General features: G+C 39.0%; 1 protein-coding gene across 6 annotated transcripts in view; it reads right to left on the bottom strand.

Annotated features, from left to right (window-relative positions):
- The window catches only part of DCC (DCC netrin 1 receptor), an 845,500-nt gene that overhangs the window by 170,477 nt on the left and 657,273 nt on the right, over positions 1 to 17,750 (bottom strand). For 2 of the 6 annotated variants that reach the window (XM_086372410.1, XM_086372414.1), the window contains exons 15-16: positions 5,636 to 5,731; positions 195 to 427 (exon numbers count right to left, since the gene is read on the bottom strand). In XM_086372410.1, coding sequence (XP_086228536.1) covers positions 195 to 427; positions 5,636 to 5,731 — 329 coding nt within the window. Of the gene's footprint in view, positions 1 to 194; positions 428 to 554; positions 4,775 to 5,635; positions 5,732 to 17,750 lie in introns of those variants that run through there. The other 4 variants (XM_086372411.1, XM_086372412.1, XM_086372413.1 and 1 more) reach the window with 4 other exon arrangements.

The raw sequence follows: 17,750 nt of genomic DNA, 5'->3' as shown, positions 1-17,750 counted from the left end.
CCTCGTCTTAGAATTGTTTCCTAAGACACAATAATCCCCATGCCAGTTTTAGAGCACTGAGTTTTCAAATGCTTTGTTTTCCATTTCGTGTCACGGCAGCAACATAACTCATGACAGCCCAGGAAGTGTTTCAAACAACGGATGAAACAAATGGCAGTTCAAGGTAAGCCTCATACTACCGGTTAGAACCTCACCTTGTATTTCGCGTTCGCAGAAAAGCTGGTCCTCCACCGGACAGTGTAAAGTCGCACTTCGGACGTTTTTTGGTTCTTAGGGACAGAGTTGTCTGCCCAGCTGACCCTCACGGCATCGTGGGTTAGAGCCACAGCCTGCACACCTACTGGTGGGAGCATGGGGGTGGAGACATCTGGGACCGAGGTGGGGAAGTCATCAAGCAAAGGATAATAATCAACTGGGTCAGTGGGATCTGGGTTTAAAAACCCGACCAATGAAGCAAACAAATAAATACATAAACAAAAGAGTTAAAAACATAAACATCAGTGGCCACAGGTCACAATGAGTTAAATGTATGGCAATAATGATGAAAGGGAACATGAGAAGAACAGAAAAAATTATAATTAATTCAATCGGAAAACTCATTAGAAACAGTATTGCTAGATTACAAAGGTAACTGTTTTCCACAATCTCCTTATTTCCTTAGAATGCTTCTATCAATTTGGCTGTCGCTTCTCATTACATATTTTAAAAGTCCACTTTTTTTTTTCTTGGAATGTTGCACATTGCTTCTTCAAAGATCCAGTAGAGAATTCATCAGTTTTATAACTAGAAAGATACATCAAAATAAAATTCTAAGGACTGTCTATTTCATTTCCTCCTGCAAAAGAAATAAATGCCTATCTGATACCTGTTGTGTTGTTTTTCTCCTTCTCTAAGGCGACTTGGTATCTCTAATGCTTTTATTATTGCTTAGGTTTTATCTGCATAAATATTGTGTAGGTAAGAAACACAGGATAATAAGCAGAGGGCCCTGAGATCCGTAGCAATCTATGGCTATGACTGCACGATGTCAGACCAAGTCCACATGGCTCAATGATGTGACGGTTAGGTTTCACATGGCACATGGTGTGGTTAGATTGAAATCCTTAAAGAAAGTGTAGAAGTGTCCATCTTACCCACATTCTCACAGAGTAAGCTATTTATGGCATCCCTATATTCTATGTTCCTTGTTCTACAATTTTAAATTTCAAGGAAAGACTTCCTATCATTGGGCAGAGAGACAGAATGAACTCTGTATGGACTGATGAGATTCACAATGAGATACACACATGCTTTGATCCATACCACAATCAGAATTTGAACACTGATGTCTGTGGTTTCACAAAATTCTCTAGGAAAACCTTGTATTTGTTTTGATGCTGCGGATGCCAGAATCAGGAGAGTTTATTTTGCAGCTGGAGAACAAGTCCAATATTGAGCCTTTCATTTATTACTGAAGGTGTTTAAATTTGTTAAAATTTTCTTTTAAATCATACATGTGTTCTCACTAACAAAAAATGAGATGAGCTCTTAGACTGGCCATACAATGGCATTTGGGGAGATGAGGCCTACCAACACATAGAGTGTCTGGAACAGTAAACATACTGAGTTTACATCTGTAAGTATAGTATAAAGACTGTGGGTTGAGTTTCATGATTATGTCACTTTGTTCACTGAATTTTAAAAGTCTACTCCCTACTCATCACTGTTTTCTAATGAAGTATTTAGTAGTTTACTGGGCTGTGGTCTTTGGAGCAAAATATAAAATCTGAAAGGAAAAAGAGAACAAAAAGAAGACAAAAAAAAAGAGAGAGAGAAAAATGTGTGTTTAAAATTTAATGACAGAGCCCAGGCTTTTCATATTTCCTTTGATGTGTCTTCTTATTAAGGGCTCCTTTAAACCCGAATGGATTTATGAGATGATGAAGGGCAGCTGAAGACACTGCAGCCTCTAGGAGGATCCCAATCAGTCATCAGGCTGGTACATCAGTGGAACATTCTGGCAAAACTAAAGCAGGCGCTGTCTTCATTTGACTTATTTCTATTCTTAGCTGACTTAAAGAACAATGTTACGCATAGCACAGGACTACTCTCAACCACAAACTCTTTGTAGATCAACTTGTATTCATGGTATCCTATCTATTGTTTCTTTGCCTAATCTAGTTTTGTTGAAAAACTATACTAACTTTATCGTTTTTCATAGATACCCCATATAAGGTTTTCAAAAGTAGTGATTTTACTTTAAGCAATGGTAATAATTCTGCTATTTCTGGCTTTTAGAGAATTATGTTTTTCATAAACTTCTTGTTGAGTTTCTCAGAGTCTCAGTTCCAGAATGCATCCATAAATTTCAAACAATGCTGTTTTTTTGATATATACCTATGAACTTATGTAATTCAAAATTTTCTACCCTGGCCAAGTTTTGCTTGCTTATTTTTGGTGGAAATTTTTTTTTCTCTGGCATGGCTTGACATTCTATTTGCCACTTCTTCCATAGTTGGGCTAATGCAACAGCCATAGTTACATGGACAATTTGACTTTAAATTAAAATTAAATACAATTAAAGTGTCATTTATTGTGTCGCACTAGCCTATTTCATATGTTCAATAGTCACATGAACCTTGTGTCTGCCATACTGGATACAGTAGGTATTTCTAACAAAGCAGAACTTGTTAGTAGGTAGCACGCACTGCTCTAAATATATGCTACATATATTCCTAATTGTCTTTCCCTCACAGGTCAGAAACTGAGTAGTTGAATTAAATAAATTATTTTGCTGCCAAAGAACTCTGTTTATGTTTTTTTTTCTTCACCATTTGCAGTGGTGATATTCAAAAGAGTGGGGAAAAAAAGACAAAAACACAAAATATAGCTTTAAACCTTTTGCTAAAAAGAGAAACCAATTCAATTCCTAATAGTTGTTTTGGTGAGAAAATATAAGTGTTTTAGTCAATATACTAAAGCTCAAAACAAGCTTTTAAAAATAATACAATTTTATATCTGGATTGTACTTCATTTAGACATTTATGAAACAATTGAAAATAAACAAATTCAAACAACGCATCTCATTATTCGCCTGTTCTCATCCAGTCTCCAGGCTCAAAATGTCTTATTCTTGCAACAATATGAAATAAAAATTTTAAAAACAGCAGCAAAACAAGCACACTGTTAACCTGCCCTTTTGACCTAGTGAGACTTCGCTTGGCTGTAATGCTGATGTGTTCAGAATGAGATGCGGTCCAGAGTGGACCAGCATCTGTGAGCACATCCATGTGGAAATCACCAGAGCCTGATATTCCAGCCTGATGCATTTACTGCCTCTGAGCTTTATTATTATTACTTCATGTTCATCTCTTCCAGGGCTCCTCATGGGAGTACTGTGCAGAGGCTCAGAGACCAAAAATGTCTTCTAAGGATCCCTAAGACACCCTTACTGCGATAGTTTCCTGCAGAACCTAAACCTTTGATTCTGTTTATTTGTTCTTTGTTCTCTGTGGTGTGTGAAAACACAACAAAATAAGTCTGCCACATCTGGGCAGGGATGTAGAAAGAGCTGGTTTTATTCATCCTCTCCAACCCCTTACTGACTTTTCCCCAATCAGAAAATCCCTCATACGCTTTTCAATTCTCAGTATTATTTCATTTCTCAGATCCATTGGGATTAGTCATAGCAGGAAAAAAATGGTCTTATGGATCACTGGTATTCTAGAAACCACTCTGGGGATGCCATATGCTAAGAATTAAAGAATGACAACAAATGTTAAGGGAAAAGAAGTTAACAACACCTCAGACAGTTCTCCAAGCAATTTATCTTCAAGTTATCTGAACTCTATCTCTATTTTAACTAGTTTCTGCTCAAAAAATGGATTTTGGAGGTCATCTTTGTGTTCCTTCCTTGTGGTCTTTAGTTTTGGTAAAAAATTATGAGTTCTTAAAGACGGATCATGGTACAATTTTGTTTGGCCTGATCATGAGCTCAAATTCATAGTGAGGACTTTTTTAACTGTCTTTTACCCTAGGCAGGAAAGAGCAGACTTAATGAATAAACATTATGGGAAGCGCTGGCTCAGCCAAAGTGGTTGCTATCACTCAAAGGAATTTTGGCAGAATAAGAGAATAAGAGGAAGTAAAAATCCCAGACACCCTTCACCATGTTATCTCATGGTTTCCATCCTGGCCTCTATTTGCCTCATATCTCTATACTTAGACACAACACTTTTGACAGTAAATGTTCTCTGGGTAATATTTCTTATTTACCCTTTTTTTGGGAGTCAGAGTCCCTCTGATAATGCAATGCAAGATACATACTGTCTCCATGGATAAATTAATATACTGACATGCACCCAAGCTTTTGCATACCACTTCAGACCAAGCACAGATGTTAAATCCAACAGCCAAAGATTCAAGGAGACTCTGGGATAATATCAAAGGTTTAAAAGGAAATTTGGTGGACATCAATAAAGGGATGGTATGCTGTGAAAACCATCACATGACAACTGCAAATCTGGTTTACAACTGTATATTCTCAAGACAGTTTCTGAATGAAACTTCAAGATTTGGAAAACAAACTGTACAAAGTTCACATAAATTTAGGTGGTAGCAGAAGTCACAGGACCACATCATTTCCTGGAGGTTCATTGATTCCTAGCTGCCAGGACTCATACTCAGGCACCCCAGTGATTTTCCATGGTGCTCCTACTAAATCCTGCTCCTTTGCATCAGATCCTTTGTTGTCATTAAGGTGAAAACAGCTGATAAGTTGAATGAACTTTGAGGACTGTGGGTTTTGAAAGGATCAAAGTATACATTAAAAAGATAGAGTAGGATCCTGGGTTTTGCTTTCACATTTCAGACATAAGGCTATTAGGAGTGGTCACGTGACTCTGAGTCATGTGCTGGGTCATGAGCAAGCCTCACAGGGGTACTTATGGTACTTATTCTGTTTCTGAGTAGGTCCAGCCTTATTCACAAATAGTCTCCATAAATGACCGGGATCTCACTTTCTAACCCACCCTTTTCTCTTTCTCATTTCCTTGAGCCCTGTTTTCCTCCTTTGCCTCCTCTAAGGTCCAACTCACATAACAATTTCCAGAAGTGATAAGCCCTTGAAGCAACCAATTCTTTCAGTGCCTGCAGGCCTTGGGCACTGTTGGGGTGACCCTTTGGCCCAGCTCAGAAAGAAGCTCCTGTATGACTCAGCCTAGTCCAAACCAGCCCCATGAGGGCAGTTGATGTTTGTTAATATCACCTTGAAGGACCCTCTGCAATGAAGCTAGTGTCCATTCAGGCACCTGGTGGCCTTCTGCAGAGACCCTCCTGCCTACATTGAACTGATTTGGAAATAAGTTGCCCAGAGGAATGAACAATGGTGTCAAGACACCAAAATATGAAGCTACTGGAAACAAATAAAGAGAATAAGGGATCTACATTCTTTAAGTCCAAGTACTAATTTACAGACTGAATTCCTCTCACAATTTTGATAACCCCCAAAATAATAAATTGTGCATGTATATATACACATAAGCCTCGGACATGACTTCATACATTTTTTTCTTCATTATTTGTTTTGTTTCATTTTGGTTTGTTGTTTTCACAACTCAAATGCCTTGTGAAAAAAAGATGAACTATTTCAGCTTACCTGTGATAGATCGGGTGGTAGCACTTTCATAAAGAGGAACTCCTTCTCCTGCATTGTTAAAAGCTTTTAGGGAGATGACATAATGGGAACTTGACTCTGGAGGAAAACAGAGAAAAAAAAAATGTACGTGTGGGTTTATTTAATGTGCTGAAATACTCAGGATAAACATTTTCCTGAAATCAAATTGAATATAGTCAATTAAGCAAACAGTTGAAAAATGAGTGAGCTTGATTCTGGGAAAAGGGCAGCAGTGGTGGAAATATAGTTTTTGATCTTCTTGAATCTCCAGGTAAAAAGAGACAGAAAGACTAGATGGAGAAACAAAGGCATTCAGACTTTTATGACAAAATGAGGTGATGGGGTCTGTATGTTCACATCCTAAAACACCAATGGATGTGGACAAACCCCCAAGGCCCTTAGAACCCACACGTTATTAGTATCTGTGGGAGAGAAATTGGAGGGAAACATCAATCCTGAAAACAGAGTAATTCTAAAATAACTACCAGGTAATGCTATTAACAGAAAGTACAATAGACCAGTTTGAGAATGGTAAATATAAACCCTTGAAACTAACCTACAAACTCTTTCTGGGACAGGGTTCACCTTGAGGACAAACTATTGGAAATATATTTATTTGTTCTAGCTCTGTGAAGAATACTGTTGGTAGCTTGATAGGGATTGCATTGAATCTATAAATTGCTTTGGGTAGTATACTCATTTTCACTATATTGATTCTTCCAATCCATGAACATGGTATATTTCTCCGTCTATTAGTGTCCTCTTTGATTTCTTTCACCAGTGTTTTATAGTTTTCTATATATAGGTCTTTAGTTTCTTTAGGTAGATATATTCCTAAGTATTTTATTCTTTTCGTTGCAATGGTGAATGGAATTGTTTCCTTAATTTCTCTTTCTGTTTTCTCATTATTAGTGTATAGGAATGCAAGGGATTTCTATGTGTTGATTTTATATCCTGCAACTTTACTATAATCCTTGATTAGTTCTAGTAATTTTCTGGTGGAGTCTTTAGGGTTTCCTATGTAGAGGATCATGTCATCTGCAAATAGTGAGAGTTTTACTTCTTCTTTTCCAATTTGGATTCCTTTTATTTCTTTTTCTGCTCTGATTGCTGTGGCCAACACTTCCAAAACTATGTTGAATAGTAATGGTGAAAGTGGGCACCCTTGTCTTGTTCCTGACTTTAGAGGAAATGCTTTCAATTTTTCACCATTGAGGATAATGTTTGCTGTGGGTTTGTCATATATAGCTTTTATTATGTTGAGGTATGTTCCTTCTATTCCTGCTTTCTGGAGAGTTTTTATCATAAACGGGTGTTGAATTTTGTCAAAGGCTTTCTCTGCATCTATTGAGATAATCATATGGTTTTTGTTTTGCAATTTGTTAATGTGGTGTATTACATTGATTGATTTGCGGATATTGAAGAATCCTTGCATCCCTGGGATAAAGCCCACTTGGTCATGGTGTATGATCTTTTTAATGTGTTGTTGGATTCTGATTGCTAGAATTTTGTTTAGGATTTTTGCATCTATGTTCATCAGTGATATTGGCCTGTAGTTTTCTTTTTTTGTGGGATCTTTGTCAGGTTTTGGTATTAGGGTGATGGTGGCCTCATAGAATGAGTTTGGAAGTTTACCTTCCTCTGCAATTTTCTGGAAGAGTTTGAGCAGGATAGGTGTTAGCTCTTCTCTAAATTTTTGGTAGAATTCAGCTGTGAAGCCGTCTGGACCTGGGCTTTTGTTTGCTGGAAGATTTTTGATTACAGTTTCAATTTCCGTGCTTGTGATGGGTCTGTTAAGGGTCTGCCTTATGATCCAGCAATCCCACTGCTGGGCATACACACTGAGGAAACCAGAAAGGAAAGAGACACGTGTACCCCAATGTTCATCGCAGCACTGTTTATAATAGCCAGGACATGGAAACAACCTAGATGTCCATCCGCAGATGAATGGATAAGAAAGCTGTGGTACATATACACAATGGAGTATTACTCAGCCATTAAAAAGAATACATTTGAATCAGTTCTAATGAGGTGGATGAAACTGGAGCCTATTATACAGAGTGAAGTAAGCCAGAAGGACAAACACCAATACAGTATACTAACACATATATATGGAATTTAGAAAGATGGTAACAATAACCCTGTATACAAGACAGCAAAAGAGACACTGATGTACAGAACAGGCTTATGGACTCTGTGGGAGAGGGAGAGGGTGGGAAGAAAAAAAAAAAAAAAAAACAAGTTTCCAAATACACCAGAGCTGATTTTACACTTTTGTTCTCTTGACATTGTGGCTGTTTCTTATAATCATACCTGACCTTATAGCCCTCTTTTCAACATTTGTATAGCTCATTAAGAATTCTGAGTTCATCATAAAGCTCCTTTTCATTTGCATTAAAAAAAAAAAAGAAAATATATTTAAAATTTATGAGTAGGTCAAACAACAGACATGAAAGGAAGAGAAAGTCCAGATCAAAGTAGGAGAGAGGAATAGTTTTGAAAACTTGGAACGCAAACTGCCACAATTTTTAGTGTGTACCAGGGTTTGGCCAACTTTTCTGTAAGAGACCAAGACAGTCCATACAGCTTTGCAGTCCACCTAGTCTCTGCCACATATTCATCTATATTTGCTTACAACTCTTCAAAAGTACAAAAAGCATTGTTAGTTCAGTGATGCCCAATAAAAATAGAACCTGGACCAGATTTGACCCACAGGCTACAGTTCCCTGAGCCCTGAGCCCTGAGCCCTGGTGTAAGAAAAACAAGAGGACAGGGAGCTCTGTGTATTTAGAAAAGCTATTTGAATTTCTGAGCATGCAGGGAAACAAATCTCATAAAAGCAAGCACAAAAAAACCTGTTGAGGTTAAGTTTCTTACAAAATAAAATGAGGACACTATCATACCTACAGACAAGTACACAAAAAGAGGATCAAAAGTACACAAGAAAAACACATCAAACCTGCGATTTGCTATCCCAAAGTGAGCTAAGTAATGTTAAGAAAACAAAATCCCAGAGATGCAAGAGTAACATAAATCAGAATGATTACAATTCATAAACGAGGTGGCATATTTCAGAAAGAATTATATTTAAGTAAAGAAGTAATTTTAGAAAGAAAGTATAACAAGGTGAATAAATAAAGCAATAAGGAGAAAACAAAACCAAGAGTAAATTAAGAAAGAATAAAGAAAACGCAGGAAAAAGTGACACATATCGCAGCACACACACACACACACACACATTTGAGAAGGAAGAACTTACACTGGAGTAACAGTGGTCCTTGAGGGAAAAAAATCAAAGAAAGGGAAAAGAACAAATGCACAGAAAAAAATGCAATGCAAGAAATTTTTGCTGACTTAAAAAAATCTTTTAGGCATGTGGACACAAAGAATACAGGATTTATAAGGGGGAAATTAGATTATTATCAGATTTTTTTTGACAGCATCATTTTGTGCCAGAAGAAACTGAAGTGATTTGAGACACTCAAGGTAAGAAAATGTGATCCAAGGATTTCACAGTCAACAAGAGTTAACTTCAAATATAAAGGGCTGTTATAACAGTTTGATAACACCCAAACTCTTACCAACTTGCAAGGAATCAGGAAATATTGTTCCCCTGATCCTCAGAACCACTGGAAAATGAGCCTTGGCTATTTAAAGTGACCTGAGAGATACTGATCTAATAGCTAACTGAAGAACAATAAATTTAATGAACTAAGACTAATTGAGGGTTAAAAGGAGAAATTTTATTTTGTAACACTGCATGTTCTGATACTGTCCCCATATTATAATCATAAGACAAAATTAAGGGAGAATGGGGATAATATATATAGAAACATTTTATTAACTATTATTGATGGTGAGACTATTATTAATGTTACTCTAATACCAATGCAATATGAGATAGAGCAAACGAGAAATCACGAGAAAGTCTAATTCTGCTGTACCCTACGTCCTTCAGATTGGGATCCCTGGTGTGAACAAGGACACACCATGTAAAAGAGAAGAGATGAAGTATTGTGTTCCTAAAATCTAATTGAAAAAAATCAGTTTAAATGCAAAAGGTATTTTATCTCTAATTCTGTCCACTGAAAACATCTAGAAACACTGACTTAGTGACACAGGTATCTTTTCACCCAAACTGAGATTCTGAAAAAAATATATTTTGCACTGCAAGGAACAAAGGCTTCTTGGAGAACTCGTTGATTCCTAGTCTAAGGCAGAAAACATAGCAACTGAGCCTGAAGCTTCCTGAGATCCCAAGTAGAAAGGAAACCATCAAAGAATAACAGGATTGTGTCAAACGGATTTGGAAGTCAAGTTGGAAGAGCTTCCACAGAACCAAAGAGGAGGACAAACAACTTCAACAAATATAAACGTTGTAATGAAATTAAACTATGACTGTCTGAATTCATATATACTTTAAAGAATAATAAGAGTTGGTCATTTCTGAATTGGACAGGGGAGCAAAGTACTATCTTCAAGTCCGGGTAATGAGCCACATGTTTAGCATGTCCTTCTTAAACAAACTCTACCAGTGTGCAACCAAACAGTATATGAAGGGTGTATCCTATTGTAACAGTATTCCAGCTAATAAGAAACATGCAAATATCGCTAGTTTTTTAAGAATTCATGATTGCTAAGATAAAACAGAGAATCTAGACATTATATACCTAATGAAATAGGGCATCCCAGGCGGTGCTAGTGGTAAACAACCCACTTGCCAATGCAGGAGACCTAAGAGATGGTGGTTCGATCCCTGGGTTGGAAAGATTCCCTGGAGGAGGGGATGGCAACCCGCTCCAGTATGTCTGCCTGGAGAATCCCATGGACAGAGGAGTCTGGTGGGCTACAGTCCACAAGGCTGCAAAGCACTGGACATGACTGAGGCGACTTAGCACGCGCACCACAATGAAATAAATAGTACACTGCCCTCTAGTCTGGCTGAAGGGATCAAACCTACTTGGTCTGATCAAGCTTCTGTATCCAACTGCCAATTTGCAGAAAATACAGCCAAGAAACAGGGTGAACTCTAACTTAATTCATGAAATGATATATCGGTTGCATGTAGTTTTCTGTGTCTGTGTTTGATTTTACAACAGCTTTTAAAATGAATGAATTTATCTCTGACAGTGTTCTTTGAAAACTGATTAGATGGATTTTTCTTCATGAAATTTTTATGTGACCTAAATATTCATCTTAAAGACATGACATTCCAAATGACAATGACACAAGAACCACAATACAACAAGAAGAATAAAATAAAATTACATTTAATGCAGCCAAGGGGCTTCCAGTCAGTGCCTGCTTCGCCTCAAGAGGAGATATTTGTTTTTTTTTAGACTTATGTTATCAATCTGGTTTACCAAAAAAGAGTGATCAGTCAATAAGTATTAAATGCTGTTGGAGATAAAAGAATGTTTGGAAAGGATGGACCTCTCTTGCCAGGTTACAATCATAATTCTGGGCAGAGAACACAATGAAAAAGTACATAAAATTAAGCAGAAAAGTATGTCATACAATGTATGAATGCTACATGAGTTTAGAGGCCTAAAAACTTAGTGGAGGATTAGCTCATTAAGGAATTATCAGACTTGGAACTAGTACTGATGGGCACGGGTAGGATTTAGAGATAGAAGGATGGTCATGGGTCACAGCCTTGAAAAACTCAGCAGTGGCCAAAGAACTGGGGAAGGTCAGTGTTCATTCCAATCCCAAAGGGCGGTGCCAAAGAATGTACAAATTATCATACAATTTTGCTCATTTTGCATGCTAATAAGATTATGCTCAAAATCCTTCAAGCTAGGTTTCAACAATATGTGAATTGAGAACTTCCAGATGTACAGGCTGAGTTTAGAAAAGAGGAACAAGAGATCAAATTGGCAACCTCCTACTGGATTGCAGATAAAAGCAAGGAAATTCCCCAAAAATGTCTGTTTCTGCTTCATTGATTACTAGAGAGCCTTTGTGAGGATCACAACAAACTGTGAAAAATTCTTCAAGAGATGGGAATACCACAACACCTTAGAAACCTGTATGTAGGTCAAGAAGCAACAGTTAGAACCTTACATGGAACAACAGACTGATTCAAAACTGGGAAAGGATTATGACAAGGCTGTATTGTCACCCTGTTTATTTAACTTATATACAGAGTACATCATGTGAAATGTTGGGCTGGATGAATCACAAGTTGGAATCAAGATTTCCTGGAGAAATATCAACAGCCTCAGATATGCAGTTTATATCACCCTAATGGCAGAAAGCGAGGAGGAATTAAAGAGCCTTTTGAAGACAGTGAAAGAGGAGAATGAAAAAGCTGGCTTAAAACTTAGCATTCAAAAAACTATTATCATGTATCTGGTCCCATTATTTCATGGCAAATAGATGGGTAAAAAGTGGAAGCAGACAGATTTTCTTTTCTCGGGCTCCAAAATCACTATGGACGGTGACTGCAGCCATGAAATTAAAAGATGCTTTCTTCTTGGAAGAAAAGCTATGATAAACCTAGACAGCATATTATAAAGCAAAGACATCACTTTGCCAATAAACATCTGTACAGCCAAAGCTTTGGTTTTTCCAGCAGTCATGTATGGATGTGTGAGTTGAACCATAAAGAAGGCTGAGGGCTGAAGAATTGATGCCTTCAAACTGTGGTGCTGGAGAAGACTCCTGAGAGTTCCTTGGACTGCAAGGAGACCGATCCAGTCAATCTGAAAGGAAATCAACCCTGAATACTCACTGGAAGGACTGATGCTGTAGCTCCAATACTTTGGCCACCTGATGCAACAAGCTGACTCATTGGAAAAGACCCTGATGCTAGGAAAGATGGAAGACGAAAGGAGAAGAGGGTGGCAGAGGATGAAATGGTTAGATTGTATCACCAACTCAATAGACATGAATCTGAGCAAATTCTGAGAGATGGTGAAGGATAGGGAAACTTGGCATGCTACAGTCCAAGGAGTGGTGAAGAGTCAGACATGACCTGGTGACTGAACAACAACAAAAGAATAAAATATCTCAGAGAATAATGGGTCAGACTGAAAACAGTGAGGAAGATCATCAAAGCACTTTTCTATTAGGAAAAATACACTTTATAGTTACTGGATTTCAAACATATATAAACTACAATGTAAACATTTATATTAGATTCAAACCACATCTAATTACTTCTTTTGGGTGAAATTACAATTAATTTACCAGTATACATATACTATGTATTTGTGTTTGTCTATATATTTCTTTCTGGGCTTTCCTGGTGGCTCAGAGGGAAAGAATCTGCCTGCAGTGCAGGAGAAGTGGGTTCGCTGCTTGGGTTGGGGAGATCCCCTGGAGGAGGCAATGACAACGCACTTCAGACTCCTGCCCGAAAAATTTCATGGACAGAGGAGCCTGACCAGGGGCAGTTCACGGGGCTGCAAAGAGTCAGGCACAACTGAGCAACTAAACAATAATGCGTATTTCTTTACCAAGAGAGTGAGAGAGATATCAGGAATGCCAAACTTACATGATTAGAAGTTAGAGTTTTATTTTTGATTTTGTCTTTGTTTTCAAACTTGAGAGAGGGAGGGAGCGAGAGTATGGTAGAAATATTTGGCTATAGTGTCAAAGACAATATGGCCTAGAGGATCTCAGACAGGAATCCATTTACGTATTAATAATTCATCAAAGCAGAGGGGCTAGCACTCAGGTTCAGGGTGTTGTTAGCCTATGGAGAGCAGGCTCAGAGTAGTCAAACCTTCTGGAAACCCAGAGTTTTATGGGAAATCCACAAATTTTCAAATGTTGGCAAACGATTTAAATAAAGAATATAAACTTGTGCTGGCAAAACAAAATCATATATCTCTGAACTGAATCCAGGTCCGTGGCCCCTTGTCTATAACCTTAGAGTCCTACATATACAGTTCAGTTCAATTCAGTCGCTCAGTCGTGTCAGACTCTTTGTGACCCCATGAACCACAGCACACCAGGCCTCCCTGTCCATCACCAACTCCCAGAGTTCACTCAGACTCACGTCCATCGAGTCAGTGATGCCATCCAGTTGTCTCATCCTCTGTCGTCCCCTTCTCCTCCTGCCCCCAATCCCTCCCAGCATCAGAGTCTTTTCCAATGAGTCAACTCTTCGCATGAGGTGGCCAAAGTACTGGAGTTTCAGTTTTAGCATCATTCCTTCCAAAGAAATCCCAGGGCTGATCTCCTTCAGAATGGACTGGTTGGATCTCCTTGCAGTCCAAGGGACTCTCAAGAGTCTTCTCCAACACCACAGTTCAAAAGCAGCAATTCTTCAGGCCTCAGCCTTCTTCACAGTCCAACTCTCACATCCATACATGACCACTGGAAAAACCATAGCCTTGACTAGATGGACCTTTGTTGGCAAAGTAATATCTCCGCTTTTGAATATGCTATCTAGGTTGGTCATAACTTTCCTTCCAAGGAGTAAGCATCTTTTAATTTCATGGCTGCAGTCACCATCTGTAGTGATTTTGGAGCCCCCAAAATAAAGTCTGACACTGTTTCCACTGTTTCCCCATCTATTTCCCATGAAATGATGGGACCAGATGCCATGATCTTCGTTTTCTGAATGTTGAGCTTTAAGCCAACTTTTTCACTCTCCACTTTCACTTTCATCAAGAGGCTTTTTAGTTCCTCTTCACTTTCTGCCATAAGGGTGGTGTCATCTGCATATCTGAGGTGATTGATATTTCTCCCGGCAATCTTGATTCCAGCTTGTGCTTCTTCCAGTCCAGTGTTTCTCATGATGTACTCTGCATATAAGTTAAATAAACAGGGTGACAATATATAGTCTTGATGTACTCCTTTTCCTATTTGGAACCAGTCTGTTGTTCCATGTCCAGTTCTAACTGTGGCTTCCTGACCTGCATACAGATTTCTCAAGAGGCAGGTCAGGTGGTCTGGTATTCCTATCTCTTGAAGAATTTTCCACAGTTTATTGTGATCCACACAGTCAAAGGCTTTGGCATAGTCAATAAAGCATAAATAGATGTTTTTCTGGAACTCTCTTGCTTACAACTACATTCAAATATGTATGTATTCAGGGAAGAATAGGTAATAAGGTGTGGTTCTTTCCCTTCTGATGTCTGTGTCAGAAGCTTTCTCTCTTTTGTACTTTAATAAAACTTTATTACACAAAAGCTCTGAGCGATCAAGCCTCATCACTGGCCCCAGATTGACTTCTCTGGGGGTCAAGAATCCTGGCAGTTTTGTGGTTCAGCAGCAAACTTTCATCTTGGGGGCTCATCTGGGATTCTTCAGGACAAGGTAAGGATGGTTGGAGCTCTAGTTCTTTGTTCTCCTAGTGAACATGCTTTCTGCTATACGTTACTAATGCTACGGTGTGCTTGTGTGAATGAACGACACGCCCTGCACGAAGCAAGTGAGAAGCCCGGCTCTGCGGCTCTGTGGTGACCTCATACAGCTTATGGCAGAAACCCTGTTGGGGGTTTATACCAACCTGCCAATGGACTTCCCTGGTGGCTCAGATGGTAAAGCATCTGCGTACAATGCAGGAGACCCGGGTTCAATCCCTGGATTGGGAAGATCTCCTGGAGTGGCAACCCACTCCAGTACTCTTGCCTGGAAAATCCCATGGACAGAGGACAGCCTGGTAGGCTACAGTTCATGGGGTCGCAAAGAGTCAGACACAACTGAACGACTTCGCTTTCACTTTCTTTAGTCAAGATGTCAACAGCAATCAAGGTCTACAACAACCAAGTAGAAACGATAAGATGTGATAGGGAGGATAAGCATGAAATAATAAAGCAGGTGTCTGTTATGCAAGGCTATTGGATACACTGGTTTTCCCTGGACCCCTCTAATTTAGACTGGAATTCAAAGTGAAGAATGTCTGATTTGAGCTCTGAATTTCCCGCTCAGGGTTAAAGCTGACGTGTCCAGGCGGTCAGCCTCATCCATGTTACACTGAATTCGCACCTTCCCCTCTCTGTCCTTACCTCCCAGCTGCCCAATTTATACCTCTTCAGGGCACATATTCCGTAAAAGTCTCTGGAGCATTGCTGTACAATTGGCTTTCAGTTTTGGAAATAGGCATTCTTTCTTTTTTTTTTTTTTTTAAAAAAAGTACCATAAGTGATTCATTCTCATTTCACTGCCTCAAATTTTGGTCTCAATTTGAATTACAAGAACATGTGTACCTCATCTAGCTGCTGTCTGGCTCCTGAGCAGTGTTCATAATTTCTTTATCTCCCCCACAGTAAAGGTGAGCTCACTGTCATTTCAATACTGACTCTTGCTAATATTGATAGCCATGAAGTCTATAGTAAGTCTCTGAGCAACAGCAGCTCCTTCCATTCCATGTCCACCACCCATGGTAGAGGATACGCTCACAAAGACTATGGATTTTTACCATTTACCAGCTATTGGATTAATGAGCTACATTGAGTGCTAAATTCCACAAATCCTAACCATGGTGTGTACATCTTGAGGGTGATCAAGCTTTGGTTCATTTCAGTTCAGTTGCTCAGTCATATCTGACTCTTTGCAACCCCATGGACTGCAGCACAGCAGGCCTCCCTGTCCATCACCAAATCCTGGAGTTCACTCAAACTCATGTCCATTGAGTCGGTGATGCCATCTAACCATCTCATCCTCTGTTGTCCCCTTCTCCTCCCGCCTTCAATCTTTCCCAGCATCACGGTCTTTTCCAATGAATCAATTCTTTCCATCAGGTGGCCAAAGTACTGGAGCTTCAGCTTCAGCATCAGTCCTTTCAATGAATATTTGGGACTGATTTCCTTTAGGATTGGACTGGTTGGATCTCCTTGCAGTCCAAGGGACTCTCAAGAGTCTTCACCAACACCACAGTTCAAAAGCATCAATTCTTCACAGCACTCAGCTTTCTTTGTAGTCCAACTCTCACATCCATATATGACTACTGGAAAAACCATAGCTTTGACTAGATGGACCTTTGTTGGCAAAGTGATGTATTTAAGTGACCAAGCTTAAATTTAAATAAAAAGTGGCGATGGCTTATTCTCCGGAAAGGTAAACAGATGTTCAGCAGGGATGCTTCTGATAAAGGAATATTGCTAGAGCTAAGAGTCTTTAAAGACGTTTAAATCTAGTATGTTGCTGTTTTTAGTTGATAATTTGAGCATCAGGTAAGTTCGCTGACATTTCTAAGGTAACACAGAGCTGCCCAGCACATAGAAGACCTAAGACAGCTTCATCTCCCCTTTTTCAAGAAGCCTCTCCTTATGCCCTGCACGCTCTCTGAGCTAACATCTTTTGGGCCCCTCTTGCCTCTGTACAGTGCTTTTGTCAAACTGCATCTGGATCTCCTGAGGAAGCAGTAGGATCTTTTCAGGTTCAGTTATTAGTTGCTTCCCTAGTAGCTCAGACAGTAAAGCATCCACCCACAAGGCAGGAGACCTGGATTCGATCCCTGGGTCGGGAAGATCCCCTGGAGAAGGAAATGGCAACCCACCCCAGTATTCCTGCCTGGAGAATCCCATGGACAGAGGAGCCGTGCAGGCCTAGAGTCCACGGGGTAACTTTAAAGAGTCAGACACAATTGAGCAACCAACACTTTCACTTTAAGTTATTAGTGGCTTTGAACTCTTTTTACATTGTGATGGAGGCATTTCATTTAAGTGTGTACTGAGGGGGAAAGATGCTGTGAGATGTGGAACAAGGGAGAAGGAGGGTTTGTGTTTCCGCCCCTTACAAAAGAATGTCATTTGTGACTGTACCACTAGAGGGCAATGTGGAGCTATTTTTCTGCACATGCTCAGAGCTCAACTTTAAAACAAGTAATCACAAAAGAATTGCCTAGAATTGCTCCCTCTTTAGACACATCAAATGAATTAAACACATTTAATATTATCATAATGAATTCCAAATGAATTAATCATTAATTATGGTCAGACCCCATTGTTCGGGAATACATTTAATGACAATTATGAGAGTAAATTTATTTTTTGGATTTGCTAAAACGTTACAGATATTTAGGCTTGAAAACATGTCAATTGCCTCTGAAAAATTGTGTACAGCAGTATTCTCTCATTTTAATTTACTCTGACTGAATCGTACTGAGATAACTTGAATTTTGGTACATGTCCATGGG

This window comes from Bos grunniens, chromosome 24 (assembly GCF_055505025.1).
Source record: "Bos grunniens cultivar Pamir isolate PY7600 chromosome 24, Bosgru_T2T1.0, whole genome shotgun sequence".
NCBI classification, from domain to species: domain Eukaryota; kingdom Metazoa; phylum Chordata; class Mammalia; order Artiodactyla; family Bovidae; genus Bos; species Bos grunniens.
Note: the sequence above shows the minus strand (reverse complement) of the source record. Positions and strands in the feature narration are given on the sequence as shown.